This window comes from Cervus canadensis, chromosome 33 (assembly GCF_019320065.1).
Source record: "Cervus canadensis isolate Bull #8, Minnesota chromosome 33, ASM1932006v1, whole genome shotgun sequence".
Classification (NCBI taxonomy): domain Eukaryota; kingdom Metazoa; phylum Chordata; class Mammalia; order Artiodactyla; family Cervidae; genus Cervus; species Cervus canadensis.
The window spans coordinates 28,604,533-28,621,045 of NC_057418.1; the positions used below are offsets into that span (position 1 = coordinate 28,604,533).

General features: G+C 52.5%; 1 protein-coding gene across 1 annotated transcript in view; it reads left to right on the forward strand.

Annotated features, from left to right (window-relative positions):
• LOC122433990 overlaps positions 1-16,513 on the forward strand; it is a 68,141-nt gene that overhangs the window by 37,883 nt on the left and 13,745 nt on the right. The window contains exon 3 of the mRNA XM_043457105.1: positions 4,102-4,262. Within this exon, the coding sequence (XP_043313040.1) occupies positions 4,102-4,262 (161 nt within the window). The remainder of the gene's footprint in view (positions 1-4,101; positions 4,263-16,513) is intronic.

Here is a 16,513-nt window from a genome sequence, read left to right on the forward strand (position 1 = left end):
GGCTGGGGTTTTCAGGACACTATGAAAGACTCTCCAAGGCCCCCAGAAACTTCCAGCCTGAGTGTTCCAGACCCTCTTTAGGAAGCTTTAGGAAGGAGGCCCCCCGGGAGAGCTGGGTTTCCTTGGCACCATCTTCCTGGAGCCAGAAGGGGAGAGGAAATTCTGAATAGGCTGCTCCCTACCCATGGGTTCAAGTCCAAGCCCCCCGGGGTCGTTGGTGCAATTGGATTTCCAGCTCCGGGGGTGGGGTGGGGTGGGGGTGGGGAGAGCTTCTAGGATATGAAGGTAAAAATCTGGAGGGAGGCTGAGGGCTTAAATGCCCTAAACCCAGAGCTGCGGCCCTTTGTCCCAGGGGGCATTCCTTCTGGCGAGGTTGGGGGTGTGATACTGGAGACGTTGGGCGTCAGAGCTGGGCCCGAGAAAGGCAGACCTCAGACCCCGCTGCTTCAGCGGCTCAGCTGGGCCCAAAATCGGTGCTTCTGTTCACGTGTAAGCTAGTGAGGACATCCCCGCCCGCCCACCGTGGAAAGCATGCTAAGTCACTTCAGTCATGTCTGACTCTTTGCAACTTTATAGACTGTAGCCCATCAGGATCCTCTGTTCATGGGCTTCTCCAGGCAAGGATACTGAGGTGGGTTGCCATGTCCTCCTCTAGGGGATCTTCCTGACCCAGGGATCAAACTGGCGTTTCTTATGCTTCCCACATTACAGGCAGATTCTTTACCAGCTGAGCCACCAGGGAAACCCCTGTGGACACGCATTCCCCCAGAAATGCTGGAATCAGCAGGTGCTCTCAGGCACTGGTGCCTTTCCACACCATTTCCAGTAGCCCTTGATGGGGGTGACCACTGGGGTCTTTTTAGCAGAAGGCAGGCCCTGAGGCTCAGGCTGGGGTTTTCAGGACACTATGAAAGACTCTCCAAGGCCCCCAGAGACCTCCAGACCCTCTTTTAAATTTCTTTTTTAATTGAAATCTAATTCATATACCACACAATTCACCCATGGTATGTGTACAACTCATTTTAGGCCCTCTTTTGACTTCATTCCTTCTGATGGGGTGGTGTGGGCAGTCCTTGCCCTTCAAAGAATCCCGCTTTGGTTAAGCCCCTGACCACCAGGCCCACAGGATCCCTGTGACCTCAAGTCACCGGGAAGTAACAGGACAGAAAGACCTGAGCAAGTTGTCTCCCCTCTCCTCTGCCTTGCACCCCGGGCTTATAAAAAGGATGTAGCAGGCAACCCAGTTTAAAGCTGGGAAGAGGAGTTGTATAGGCATTTTTCGGAGGAAGATGTATAGATAGCCGGCAGACACAGGGAAGGACGTTCAACATCACTAATCGTTAGGGAAATGCAAGTCAAAACAACAGTGAGTGACCACTTCACCCTGGTTAGAATGGCCATCATCAAAAGGGTACCAAATAATAAATGTTGGCAAGGGATGTGGAGAAAAGGGAACCCTCATACACGATTGGTGGAAAGTAGATTGGTGTAGCCACTATGGAAAACAGTATGGAAGTCCCTCAAAAAATTAAGAATAGACCCATCATATGATTAGTTATCCCATTTCTGGATGTTTATCCAAAGAATATGAAAACGTATGCACCCAGTGTTCATAGCAGCATTACTTACAAGAGACAAGACATAGAAGCAACCAGCAATGCCCACTGGATAAAGAAGATCTCTCTCTATATATATGAATATATATATGGAATATTATTCAGCCATAAAAAGATGAAATCTTGCTATGTATAACAACATGGATGGATCTTGAGGATATTACGGTAAGTGAAATAAGTCAGATGGAAAAGTTAGACGCCATGTGATTTCACTCATACATGGAGTATAAAAAACAAATGAACAAACCAAACCAAACCAATACATTGATACAGAGAACAGAGTGGTGGTTACCAGAGGGGAATTATGCCAAGGGGACAAAGGGTAAAGAGTGCGGTCATGGATGGAGGCTAAATTTTTGGTGGCACGCCTGCTGCAGGGTGTAAGGAGTAGAAATATAATGTACACATGAAACTTACATAAAAATTAAAGTGCTTTGAATTAAAAAGGACACAGACATTTTGTTTCTGAAAGCTCTTTTGAAGCCCTGGAATAAAACAGCACCCGCATACACACAGGACACTCACAGGACATGGCAGAGACACTGACAAATGTAGCAAACTTGTGCTGTGAAAAGGGAGACGACCTCCGTCCCATTGGAGAGAACCTTGTAAAATACTTGTTTTCAGGTAAACTGCTCAGACCTATGGAAACCTAAAGAATCTGCCTGCAGTGCAGGAGACCCAGGTTCGATCCCTGGGTTGGGAAGATCCCCTGAAGAAGGAAATGGCAACCCACTCCAGTATCCTTGCCTAGAAAAATCCCATGGACAGAGGAGCTTGGCGGGCTGCAGTCCATGGGGCCCCAAAATAGTCAAACACGACTAGCACACAGCCCACAGGTAGAGTCTTTTCCTTCATCCTGTGGCACTTGAGTCCTCTCTGGTTTTACTCCCAGTCTCCTGAGGCCCTGGCCCTTCTTTTACTCTTGTCAAGTTCAGTCAATACTGAGAGAACTTCTGGTATGATGAATAACAGGAAACATTGTCTTTAGGGTTTGTTGTTCCAGTCGGTCCTAAATTGAGCCCCCCATCACTCACCAGATTATATGCCAGAACTGGTTTAATGATGATAACATTATTCATTTGACCACAAGCAATTGAATGTTATTTTCTACCTTGCCCCAGAAAGGGTCAAGTGGTATTTTATATTTGAAGCGATTATTGTTGTAATCACAGGACTGGCTGGCCTTAGGAAGGTGATATTCTAGGAAGAGTTCAGAGGCTCCTGGACACTTTATTACAGAACCCACAGTTGTAAGCCAGATTGGAATTTTTAATGCATCCCCTCACCTTTCTATTTGCTTTTTGGAAGTTAAAATCGTACTGTCTTTGAGCATCTTTTTCTGGTTTGGTTAGGACATTCAGAAAGCAGGTTTCTGTAGTGTTGAAGGCTGACTCACTGATCATTTTGGTGATTTTGAATATTTGGCTTAGAAAATGTAGTGGGAAGAATCACAGTCACAAATCACAGGAATAAAAGTTGTAACTTTATTTTTCTACAATTAATTTTTATCCAGAACCCTATTTCCCTCACTCCAGTATGCTGGCCTGCAGAATTGCATGGACTGTATAGTCCATGGGGTTTCAGAGAGTCAGACATGACGGAGTGATTTTCACTTTCAGTTTTCTATTTCCCTCAAATGGCAGAAACCCTATGTTAAGTAAATTACAGGTTAAACGTGGGCAGTTTCATGATCTAGCAGCCATTCTGTGCTTGTTGTTGTTCAGTTGCCAAGTTGTATCTGACTCTCTGCGACCCCGTGGACTGCAGCACGCGAAGCTTCCCCGTCCATCACCGTCTCCCAGAGTTTGCTCAAACTCATGTCCATGGAATCACTGGTGCCATCCAACCATCATCCTCTGTCGCCCCCCCTTCTCCTCCTGCCTTCAATCTTTCCCAGCATCAGGGTATTTTCCAGTGAGTCAGCTCTTCACGTCAAGCGGCTGGAGTATTGGAGCTTCAGCTTCGACATCAATCCTCCCAATAGAATATTCAGGGTTGGTTTTCTTTAGGATTGACTAGTTTGGTGTCCTTGAAGTCCGAGAGACTCTGAAGAATCTTCTCCAGTACCACAGTTTGAAAGCATCAATTTTTTGGTGTTCAGCCTTCTTCATGGCCCAGCTCTCGCATGCATACATGACCACTGGGAAAAATCAGAGCTTTGACTCTATGGACCTTTGTTGGCGAAGTGGTGTCTCTGGTTTTTAATATGCTGTCTAGGTTTTTTAGAATCAGGGTTTTCCCCTTTCCCTTGATGGCATCTCATTTTGGGGGCTGCTGGGCCCCTGGGGGCTTACAGAGTGTGATGGGTTGCAAGAGTGACCCAATTTTCCCTCTCCCTATATCAGGAGTGCCCTTGCACGCTGACTTCAACTTTGAATGTGTGACTTGCTTTGACCAATAAGATGTTGCAAATGAGAAGCAATTAGAGGCTCCAAAAGCACTTGCATGATTAGACTCTCTCGATCTTTCCCTCTGCCACTAGGAGAGGCCATCCTTGTCAGTGGACCCCAAAGGTGGATGAGAGACGCGTGGAGCAGACCTGGCTCAGTCTGGAGTGGTCCAGGCTGTCCTAGATCCAGCAGCCCCAGAAATGAGAGCGAGCCCGGCCACAGCTGCTGCAGGCCCATGAGAGGGCCGTTTCAGGTGAGCTGAACACCACGCGCTCCTGAGCCCTACACCTCCCAGGCTTGTGTTGTTTATTATGTTGCATTTAGTGGCTATGAATGAATGGTCACATGAGATCGTATTTAGAGGAAGCATCTCCCCCGCTTGCAGTAGCATTTGCAGAGATAGGACATCTTCCTGTCATGTTTCACTCTTGACGTCCTTTCCTAATGAGATCCCCTGGCCAGAACCATTGGGGTCCACCAGGGTGGCCACAGTTCCACATGGCCTCAGGCTTGCAGGGGTCCCTGGGATGCCTATGGCCTTGCCTTCTGGGGCACCAGGAGGGCGACCCCCCTCCACTGGGGCTGGAAGAGACTCAGGATGTCAACCAGCCTCTCTCCTGCTGCCCCCAGAAAGCACCTCGGCTCTCCTTGCCTAGTCCTCGGCAGCCTGGGTTCTTTCTGTGCGCTGGGATGGCCCTCAGGCCCAAGCCCTCTGTCCTCTGATTCCAAAATCCTGCCTTAGTGATCTGGTCCCTTCGAGAAGGATCTGCGTCTCTTCCTCAATCCTGTCTGGTGTCCCTGTGGTCCTCCCTGCCCCTTCTCCCTGGATACCAGTCCCCTTTTAGGGCGTCCCCACACCTAAGCTCCCTCCCCCCAGGCTGGGCTATCTTCAAGGGGCTGGGGGTGTGGTCCTCTGACTCCCAGTGTGATGGTTATTTTTTATTTTTAAAGTTTTTTAAAAATTAATTTATGTTTGACTGTGCTGGGTCTTCGCTGCTGCCAGTGGGCTTTCTCTAGTTGCAGAGGGCAGGGGCTGCTCTCAGCTGAGGGGCGCTGGCTTCTCATTGTGGAGGACCGCAGGCTCTAGGGCCACAGGCTTCGGCAGTTGCAGCTCCTGGGCCCTAGAGCACAGGCTCAGAAGTTGTGGTTCGTGGGCTTTGTTGCCCCACATCATGTGGGATCTTCCTGGACCAGGGATCAAACGTGTGTCTCCTGCGTTGGCAGGCAGATGCTTTACCACCAGACCGCCTGGGAAGCCACGGTGTGGTCTTTAGGGCAGTGCTTCTGACTGGATCCCTTCAAAGCTTAGTCTCTTGACTGCCGAACACCCAGCACTTGCTTTCAAGATGGTTGTCTCTGTGATGGGATTTGACAATCGGTTTTAATCTGAAACACCAAGAACTTGGCCCCTCTGCCTGCCAGTGTCTCTGGGTTTTTTTTATTTTCTGGGCGGGGTATGCTGCTGAGCTTGTTGGAACAGGCTGGTAACTTGACCCAATAAGGAAAAACATGAAAGAAACCAGTTTATCTCCTCATGAGAATATAATCCAAGGTCGATGGAGCTTGGGGCAAAGTCAGTGAAGACTCTGGGTGGGGAGTGAGGAGAGGTCGTTGGGCGGGGCTGGCGGGGCACTGATTTCCCCGTCTCAGAGCCATTGCTGCCCTCTGGCTTCAGTCACTTAGCCTCTCACCGCCTTAGCTTCCTCCTCTGGAACACAGGGTGGGACCAGGTAGTTGTTTGGGTCTGTTCCAGCTTGGAAGTCCCATGATGCTAGGATTCACACCAAGGACAGCCAAGGCCAGAAGCCAGATTTCTGATCTCGCTGAACTGATCCCCTCTCCTTTAAGCTGGCCGCTTTCTTTACGGTTCCTAAGTCTGATCAGTTCTGTAATTATAGTGCAGTAGGTTGACCCTGGACCTTGGGTGCAGCTGGACCCCATGTAAATATTAGAGTGTAACAGGAGAAGGATCACGGACTTTGAAGTTTGACCAATCCAGGGTTTACGTTAGATGTTCAGCTGAAGATAACAAATTCCCAACTGACAGTGGTTTCCACTACCCGGACATTTGCTGCTTACTCAACAAGTCTGGAGGCAGGAGATCCTCAGAGTGGGTGGACAGCCCGGCCGTATCATCCTGGCCCTGGGCGTGTGCCAGCTTCCAGTGTATCTTGAGCTTGTTGGCTTTATCCTTTTCACCTCTTGCATCCAAAAAGGCTGCCCCGGGCAGACACCTTACCCTCTCACAACATGTCCACAGGCAGGCAGGAGAGGTGGAGGATGCCAAGGGGACCTGCCCTTTTACTGTTCTCTCCTTTCTATCAGGGAGGAAAAGTCTTGGCCTGAAGTTCCTGCTCCCACCACTTTCTTTTCCTTCTCATTGGCCACAATAGGTCCTGTGCTTACCCTGTCCCAACAGTGACAAAGGGGAACAGAATTCCTGTGACTGGCCAAGACCCGTCAAGAGCACATCTCCCAGGCTGGCCAGTTGCCATAAGAATCAGGTACCATTGGCCCAGAAAAAGGGGCTGGCCACTCACAGGGTCTGTCCCCGCTGGTTTTTAAATTTGGGCTTCATTTAATTGTGTGATCCTGAGCAAATCACTCAGCTTCCCTGAGCTGCCTTGTCAGCACCTGAAAAATCACAGATAACCCCCCTGACTCCACAGGCTGTGGGAAGCATGCGTCAGGCCACGCAGGAACGGCCCCAGGATATTTGAACATCCCCTGCACATGCCGGCACTCGGGCAGCGGTCACCTTGGCCTTCCTAGCAGCACTCCGGACAACAGCCAGTGAGGGCAGCTTTGCTGAGCTGTCGGTCCCCAGGTTCCAATTTCCAGAAACGCCGTTTCCAGGATGAGACGCACGCGAGCGCTTGCCAAGGCCAGCACGTTTGGCTCGGTGTTTACCGCTGTGACGCCTGCTGCTCAGACGGGCCCTGTGCCGTTTTGTACATGTTGGTTTTGGACAGCGGCTGCTGCACGTTTTGTCTTCAGATTTCTTAGGGGGCAGATTTAGCATCTGGCAGCACGGCCTCCGACTGCGAGGCGTCTCGAGCAAGCGCTGTTGCTGGCCGCGAGCTGGGCTCGGACCGGCGTGAGGGGACAGGAGGGCATCTGCTTGGAAAGGCGCAGTCGGCCCGCCGTCCTCACTCCCGCAGGGCCACTAACAGCCTCTCCAAACACAAACATCAGGCAGAACTCCAGCACTTTTGTTCCCTCACTGCCCACAGCCCAGCCCATCTGCTCTCCAAGGCCCACCCCCTTTCCCACATCTCCCCTTCTACATCCCCAGGCCAGCCCGGCCTCCTGGGCGCACCCCCTGCAGACCCCCCAGGACCCTGGTCCCTCTTGCAGCCTCCATTGCAGGTACAGGCGGTCCCCAACTTAGGGGGGTTGAACTGAGGGTTTTTCAAGTTTATGATAGCGTGAAGGTGGTGCATGCTCAGTAGAGACCGTACTTTGAATTTTGAGTTTGGATCTCTTCCCGGGGGTCTGGGGTGTGCGCGACCATCTCTTGTGATGCTGGGTGGCGGCCGCACGTGCAGCCCCCATGGGGCTGGCTTCACGGGCACCACGTCGGAGTTCCCCTTGCTTCCTCCTCTGTGGTCACCATCTGGAAATTCTGAATACTTTGTGAACGAGGCCCACGTCTTCATTCTGCACTGGCCCCTGCAAATCACGTCCAATCCTCACATCCTCCTGCCGCTCTCCAGCCCTCTTGGTCCTGGTAACACCCGCGCTGCCTCTTTCTTCCCTGGGGGCCGTGGCAGTTTCCCCAGCTCTGGGCCGGGCCTCTGCCTCCTCAGAGGGACCCACCCCCACGCCCCACCCGCCTGCTCATTTTCCACCACCGCCTGTCCCCGCCCCCGATACACTCCAGGGTCCGCAGAGTTCAGTCCGCGCCTGGTACAGAGCGAGCACTCCATGCACACGTGCTGAGCCAGTGAGCGAGGAGCACAAAGCAGCTGTCAGTCCCAGAACTTGGATTCCGACTGCGGCCTGAGCGCGGTGGCCGTGGGGGTTAGAAAGTGCTGCTCGCAGAGAGTCGACTGCTCTGTGGCTGTGATTTGGACCGGGGGTCTTCTGAAGGAGAGCAGGCGGTCGCAGCCGTCCCCTTGGTGGGACCGGCACTGGCTTCTGCGGAGACGCGATTAATTGACTATTCTGCAGTCAGTGAAGGGCTCTGATGATTTAACAAAATTAGGAACTGAAATAAGGGACTGTGCCTGGTAGAAGAGCACCTTAAACACACACACAAACACACACACCTGCACACACATGCCCCTTCACACACACACAGTTACATACCCACACACACACTACACACTCACACACCCCTACACACACACACCTACACATACACAGATATACAAACACACCTACACATCCACACATATACATAGATACATATCTACACGAATAGACCCATACATATACACACATACCCATATATGCATATGCATACACACATCCATATATATACACACATACCCTTATACACACACCCACAGCTACACATGTGTACACATACACACACACAACCTGTATCCATACATATATACACATATACATATGTATACAGAGACACATCTACACATGCAGACCCGTACACATACACACATACCCATATGTGCATATACATACACACACCCATACATATACACACATACCCTCATACACACACACACGTACACACATACACTCACACACATAACCTGTATCCACACATATATACACACACCCACACATGTACACATACACCCTCACACACATACACACATGCACACATGTAACCTGTATCCATACACACACACACACACACACCGTTATACACACACCCACACATGTACGCATATACTCTCACACACATGTACACACATGCACACACGTAACCTGTGTTCATACATATATACACACGCCCACACATATACCCTTATACACACACACCCACACATGTACACACATACATGCAGTCACACAACCTGTATCCATACATATACATACACACACACACCCTTATACACACACACATGTATGCATATACCCTCACACACACATGTACACACGTACATGCACACACACAACCTGTATCCATACATACACACACACACATGGAGTATAAGGCAGTGTTCCTCTCAGCAGCTGCGAGGTTCTGCAGGCAGCTGGGAGAGGTTTCAGCCCCCGATTCCAAGGGGCTCCCAGGGCAGTGGTAGGCGCCCGGGTGGGTGCGCCCTCCTCCCCAGACCCGCAGTCCCCAGGCTCAGAGGGAGGCGGTGAATACGGCCGGCCCGGGCCTGCCTGCTCGCCCCAGGTGGCCTGAGAGGCACTTCGAGGTCCTGGGTGAGCTGCAGCGCCCAGCTCAGGGTTCCGTCTCTTCTAGAAAAAGGTCTGGAACTGATTCTTGATTTGAAACAATGAAAAGTCACTGTCTCCTCTGAGGAGGTCTGGCGCTGGCCCTGGCCCCAGACACTCTGAGCTGAGGGTGACCCGAGGCCGCGCGGTCCTCCGCCATCGCCTGTCCTCCCGCGGGGGTGCGGTGAGTGCTTAGCGGCAGGAAAGCGCAGTCCTGCACGAGGCAGGCGCTCCGTGGGCATTCAAGGCGGGCAATGGCTGCCTGGCAGCCGTGCTGGTTGTGAGCACAGAACACACGCAACTGGTTTAGGCCGGGAGGGTGGACAGAGGTGTGAACACAGAAACAGCAAGAGACTGCAGAAACAGACGCAGGCTGGTCTTCCAGGATCGGCGCCTCAAATCCCACCACGCCCTGCTGTGGGGAACCTCGCTCCATGATGGCCCCTCTCCCCCATCCAGCAGTCATCACCTGAAACCAGGTGCGTTTGCCTCTCGGGCGCCAGCAAAATGGAAGCCCCCGCCCACCCTACTGAGCCAGCTCCCACACATCACTCAGCTCTGAGCCGAGGCCCTGCCTGGTCCAGTCTGATGGATGGAGCCTGCATCCAGGTGCAAGGGGGAGCCGGAAACTCATGTTGACTTCTGCGTGGAGCAGTCAGGACTGCCAGCACGGGGTCTCCTCAGGACAGAAGGAAAGGTGAGGGGTGGCTTCGGCTGGGACATCTGTACGCTGCAGGGAACCTTGGCACAGGGATGAATGAATGAGTACATAAATAAATGGAGGCTTCAAAAGGTTCCTAACAGAAGCCGAGGCCTTGGTTTCGCTGTCTGAGGCCCATTTGGCATCGGTCTTTGTGACAGTGGGAGAGTGGTCCCCCCAGGGGGAGAGTGTGGCGGCTGTGGGGGACGGGTTATGGGTGTGTGTGAAAGCAGGCATGGCTGCAGGCGGAGAGCCTCTGGGACCTGGAGGTCGGGGGTGCAGTCATCGAGGACAGACATCCTGAACCAGGCTTTGCCTCAGATATGCAGAGGACACCACCCTAATGGTGGAAGAGGAACTAAAGAGCCTCTTGAGGAAGGTGGAAGAGGAGAGTGAAAAGCTGGTTTAAAACTCAACATTCAAAAAACTAAGATCATGGCATCCCGTCCCATCACTTCATGGCAAATAGATGGGGAAACAATGGAAACAGAGACTTTATTTTCTTGGGCTCCACAATAACTGCAGATGGTGACAGCAGCCATGAAATTAAAAGACGCTTGCTCCTTGGAAGAAAAGCTTTGACAAACATAGACAGTACATGAAGCAGAGACATCACGGCCGACAGATCCATATAGTCAAAGCTGTGGTTTTTCCAATGGTCATGTATGGATGTGAGAGTTGAACCATAAAGAAAGCTGAGGGCCGAAGAACTGATGCTTTCAAACTATGGTGTTGGAGAAGACTCAAGAGTCCCTTGGACAACACGGAGATCCAACTAGTCAATCCTGAAGGAACTCAACCCTGATTATTCATTGGAAGGACTGATGCTTGAAACTGAAGCTCCAGTACTTCGGCCACCTGATGCGAAGAGCCAATTCATTGGAAAAGACCCTGGTGCTGGGAAAGATTGAGGGCATGAGGAGAAGGGGGCAACGGAGGATGAGATGGTTGGATGGCATCATCAACTCAACGGACATGAGTCTGAGCAAACTCCAGGAGATGGTGAAGGATGGGGAAGCCCGGCATGCTGCAGTCCATGGGGTCGCAAAGTGTCAGACACGACAACAATAAGAGCAGCGCTTCGAATGTCGCTCTAAGTACGGCGGTGCACCTTCCCCAACAGACTGTTAGGCAAGTGCCTGAGTGCTGCCCAGGGGAGACAGTGATAAAAGGTCACGTGGCAATCTGTGCCTGGTGACTGAACCACACGCTGAAATCTCTGATCTCTAAATATACTGACCTGATGAGGGAGGCTTATTACCATCCCCGCAGGTGAGGACTGAGGCAGAGAGGCCAAGTCGGCACACAGCCAGGGAGGAGGAGCCCGGATTCGCTCTCAGGCCCCGCTGTCACTTTCCAGCTGTGGACGTGAGTTCCCATAGACTCACTCCCCACTCAGCCACATGTGCTACCGAAGACCGCAGCGGCCAGTGACTCATTAAGTCCGGCATGATGAGACTAGGTCTGTAGAGGACATAGTTGTCCTCCGGAGGATGGGGTACCACTGGGAGCCCAGGGGGCTTCCGTGATGGCTCAGTTGGTAAAGAATCCACCTGCAAGGCAGGAGAGCCCGGTTTGATCCCTGGGTCGGGAAGATCCACTGGAGAAGGGCTCGGCTACCCACCCCAGTATTCTTGGGCTTCCCTGCTGGCTCAGCTGGTAAAGAATCCACCTGCAATGCGGGAGACCTGGGTTCGATCCCTGGGTTGGGAAAATCCCCTGGAGAAGGGAAAGGCTACCCACTCCAGTACTCTGTCCTGGAGAATTCCGTGGACTATAATAATCCATGGGGTTGCAAAAAGTCAGACACAACTGAGTGACTTTCACTCACTCACTCAGGGAGCCCAGAAGGCCTCCCCCAGGCTTTGGAGGGAGGGGGGCTCCTGCAGCCCAACTGTCTGAAGAACAGGGTGAACCCCTCACGTGTCTGCAGAACCCGTACAGACAGGAAGCTGCCTCCAAGCCGACCCAACAGCCAGAGGTCCACAGGCTGGACACAGAAACTGCAAGTTCCCTTTGACCACAGGGCAGGTCTCGCGAGAGCGGGCACAACCACAGCTGCAGGTTCTGAAGAAGAAAGCCTGTGCTTGAAGACCGTTCTAGCTCACAGCCGGAACCCCCGCTTGCCTGGTGAACTTGGTCACCTCCCAACAGGAGCTCAGGGTGTGACGTGCGGCAGGCTGGTGTGCATCCGTGCATGCACACTCCAACTTGCTTTTAGAAAAGAACTGTGGCAGGATATAAGAAAGCAAACATCAGCATTTCATCTAGATATGGAAAAGACCCAGAAAAATGATTTTTTTAAAAAAATCAAGACAAGAATGAAATTAAAATGTGAAGTTGCAAGGGGTTAGGGGGGTGAGCGGGCTTCGGGACCGCAGGCGGTCTGCAGATGGGTTGCTGAGATTCCTCGGGGTGGAGCGGGAAGGGGCCCCTTGCTGCCTCCTGACCCGCACGTGCTGTGTAGACTCCCTGCTTCCGCCGCCGCCGTCTTTCTAGGTCAGGAGTACTGCTTCCAGGCTGCTCTCCCGGGGAGCCTCCCTCCTGCTGTCTCCCTTCCTGCCCTCGATTCCTTGCCCTTCTCCGCGTTTATTTACAGTCGCCTTCTCTTTCTGAGGCTGCCGGGGCTGCGCAAATAGGCCAGGCCCCAGCCCTCCCCGACCTCAACCCCAGCCGCCCCAGGTGGGCCCCGGGCGGGCAGCCGGGCGTGGAGGCCGGTGTGGAAGGAGGCCTAGGGCGAACCGAGCGCCGGCCGCTCCTCCAGAGCTTGGGGACCGCTCTGACCTCCCTTGCTCCTCCTGGCTCGTTTATAATCAGCTTTTCCATTATCTTGCAGCGAAGCCCTCTCTGAGTCCCATTAATTGCCTGTAACTGCAGCTGGGTGGTTCATTTACTCTTTCTAATTTGGAGGATGCGAGTGGTTTAACCCTTGTTTTTTATTTTAAAAGCTTCAGGGGTTTTGTAAACTTTGGAGGCACTAAGGCCAGAGTGGCCAGACACGTGCTCACACGAGTCTAAGCACACACAAACCGAGGTGCACACCACGCACATGCAGGACAGACTTCTGGGGTGAGGAGTAGGGGCGGCAGGTAATATGATCTGAGAGACTGGAAGTAAGGGCAGCACCCATCCCTCCAACCCAAGGACACTAACATCACCTCCACCATCAAAACCAGTACCACCTTCACCTCCAGTGTAGCTACGGTCACCACTGTCCCCATCACCTCCACCTCCATCACCTCCACCATCACTAACACCCCCTCACCCAGAGGCCTAAAATTCCACCATTGCAGCTTTATTCCCACGGCTTAATTATTTGCTTTCTTCAGCCATTCTCTTTGAATTATGTTAGTGTGAAATAACAAGGCCCAGACCTGCTTTTCTCAGTGACTGACTGTCCTCAGGGGTAAGAGCCAGCTGCCAAGGGGAGGGCTCTAAAAACATCGGCTGGCCAAGAGGTTTGTTCGGGTTTTCCCAAACCATGAGAAACCAGAACAAACCTCTTGGCCAAAACAATAAGATTGGAAAATGAGTGTGCATGGGCGTGTGTGTGTGCATGCATGCACACGCATAAACATGTCTTATCAGTTAAATTTGAAAAAAAGAAAGCCTACTGAGCCCTCTGCGACAGTGTCAAAGCTTTTATTGTTCATGTTTCCATCTTAACAGAGCAAATCATAAGTTTCTTAGGGAGCAGGTTTTTAAAAACTGATTGATTGTGAAGATAAGTGGTTCTCAGACCTTATCAAGCAAGAGACCCACCCAGAGGGCTTGTTCAGATGTAGACTCTGAGTCTCCCAGCCAGCAGGCTGGGGTGCGGCTCCGTGATGGGTACTTCTCACCGGTTTCCAGTGATGCCGTGGCCGCTGCAGTTCAAGAACTACACTTGAGACTCAGTCCAGTAGGTGAAAAGGCATGTGCACGCACACACACCACACACATGCACGTACACCACACACACATACACACACTTGCGGAATGCTTCAGCCCTTTCTATGTAGAAAGTCCTGCCCCGTGTAGGGCTTGAAGAATGTGAATAAAACTAAAACACGATGGAGAGCTGAAGACGCACCAAGGTCATTTGAGCAGCTGAGAAAAGCAGTGTTGTGATGTCATCGGCCCAGAGGCGTGGATGGGGAGTGGGGGGCACGTGCACAGAAAATAGGAAGCTTCAAGGTGAAAGAAACATCACCTGCCCTAGGTGGGGGGTGGCGGGGGTGCCGGCCCAGCAATTCAAGAACAGCTGAAACAGGGAGGTCAGAGGTGACTGAGATGACCTTGGAGCAGGGCAGAGAGGCCCAGGGACAAAGAGGCGTCCTGGCTCCAGGACAGGGGGCTGTGAGGGGGCTGAGGAGCTCCAGGGCAGTGGGGGTGCAGTGGTACAGCCCGCACCTGTCTCCAGACACAACAAAGACCCCCGGGAAGGAGGCCGCCCGCTGAGGCCAGGGGAGGCAAGGACCCGAGTCAGCAGCCTGCTTGCTGCCCACCAGCTCTGGCTGAGGCCCCTGCAGTCCTAGCAGCGTCGTCTGCAAGATGCCGATCATCACACGTGCTTGGCGGGATCGCTGGGAGGATTTCGTGAGAGTCTACGTGCCAAGTGCTCTGTAACAGAAGCGCAGATCCTATGTCCAGCTCCAAGAAAGAAGGGACAGCTTACAGCTTGATGTCATGTTTGTTCCTTGTCTCAGACCTGAGACTTGTTTTTTAAAAAGAAGTGAACAGATGAGTTTGGATGAAGCCTGGGGAGGACTGGGGCCAGGGTGAAGCAGCAGTTACTGCCCTCAACCGTCACGGCCCCTCTGGCCTCCTGGTGTCCAGAACGCTGCCTTCTGACATGTTAGTCAAAAGGATTTTCCATTTTCCAGAATCTCTGCTAATGCAACTATCCCTGGGAGTGGCCCCCTTGATGCCCTGAAGCCCCGGGTGGCATCTCCTGGGCCTGCTCCCTCCCAGTGCCCTCGCAGATCTGGGCTGGCTGGAGAGCCTTGCCCTGCGGACTGCAGGTACAGATTCAGCTGTTCTTTCAATTCTCCAAACATCCAGGGAGAAAGAAGCAGTCAGAAAATACAGGCCGAAAATTGACCTCGACCTCAGCATTCAAGGGGCAAGTACGCCCATTTGAAGCCAACCCTGAGAGTTCCAGACCCCAAATATGGGCTTTTCCCAAGAAGACATTCAAAGATCTCACGATTTCTTGCATCAGCTCCTCCCCTGCCCCACGCCATCACACCCCGACATTAACCTGGGCGGCTGGGCGTGGGTCCAAGCATGCGACCTGAGGGCTCTCTTAACTGCTGTGTGGGGGATACTCCTGGGGAGCATTTGAATGTCTCGGTGCCCACACGACCCCCAGACCAACTACATCAGGGTCTGGGGGGTGACCTGGCCAACAGCACATTCAGATGCCCCAGTGATTGCACGAGCAGTCAAGTCTGAGAGCCCACGGCCTGATCTGCTTTAGGCCGAGAGGAACCTGGGTCAAAGTCCTCCTCCCCTCCTGCCGTGGGGCTTCAGGTGAGTCACCTGGAGTCAGAGCCTCTGTGTCCTCACCTGCAAGGGGGGGGGGGGTAACTCCTCTGTCCCTGGCTCGAGAGGGATGCAGTGAAACAGCCCGAGATGGGTGGGGCCTGGCAGGGAGAAGCTGCCCTTCGTAAGTTCAGAAACCAAGGCACCAGGCTTTGGGCACAGCTCAGAGGGGGCCACATCCCACCTGGAAAATGAGGCGGTCAGATTAGACATCATTTTGATGACAAAGGTCCGTCTCGTCAAAACGATGGTTCATCTAGCAGTAGTGTACAGATGTGAGAGCTGGACTATAAAGAAAGCTGAGCGCTGAAGACTTGATGCTTTTGAACTGTGGTGTTGGAGAAGACTCTTACGAGTCCCTTGGACTGCAAGGAGATCCAACCAGTCAATCCTAAAGGAAATTAGTCCTGAATATTCATTGGAAGGACTGAGGCTGAAGCTCCAATTTGGCCACCTGATGCAAAGAGCCGACTCATTGGAAAAGACCCTGATGCTGGGAAAGATTGAGGGCAGTAGGAGAAGGGGGCAACAGAGGACTAGATGGTTGGATGTCTGATTCAGTGGACATGAACTTGGGCAAACTCCAGGAGATAGTAAGGGACAGGGAGACCTGGTGTGCTGCCATGCATAGAGTCACCAAGAGTCGGACACGACTTAGTGGCTGAACGATAACAGGTTCCCTTGGGCTCTAACACCCTGGGAGTCTGCAGTCAGAAGGGGTGAATTGCAGGTGGTCCCCGATCACCTTGAAAGTGATTTCCTCCCATCAGCTCAGGAAACATCTGAATCCCTGACAGTGAGAAAAACAGGGCCTGCCAGCTACCAAGTTAGCCCCCACCCCACCCCACCTCTGTCCCGTCCCCTCACTCAGCAGACTTGCCGTTCAGCCTTTCTTTGTCACCAGCCCTTTCATGTCCTGGCTG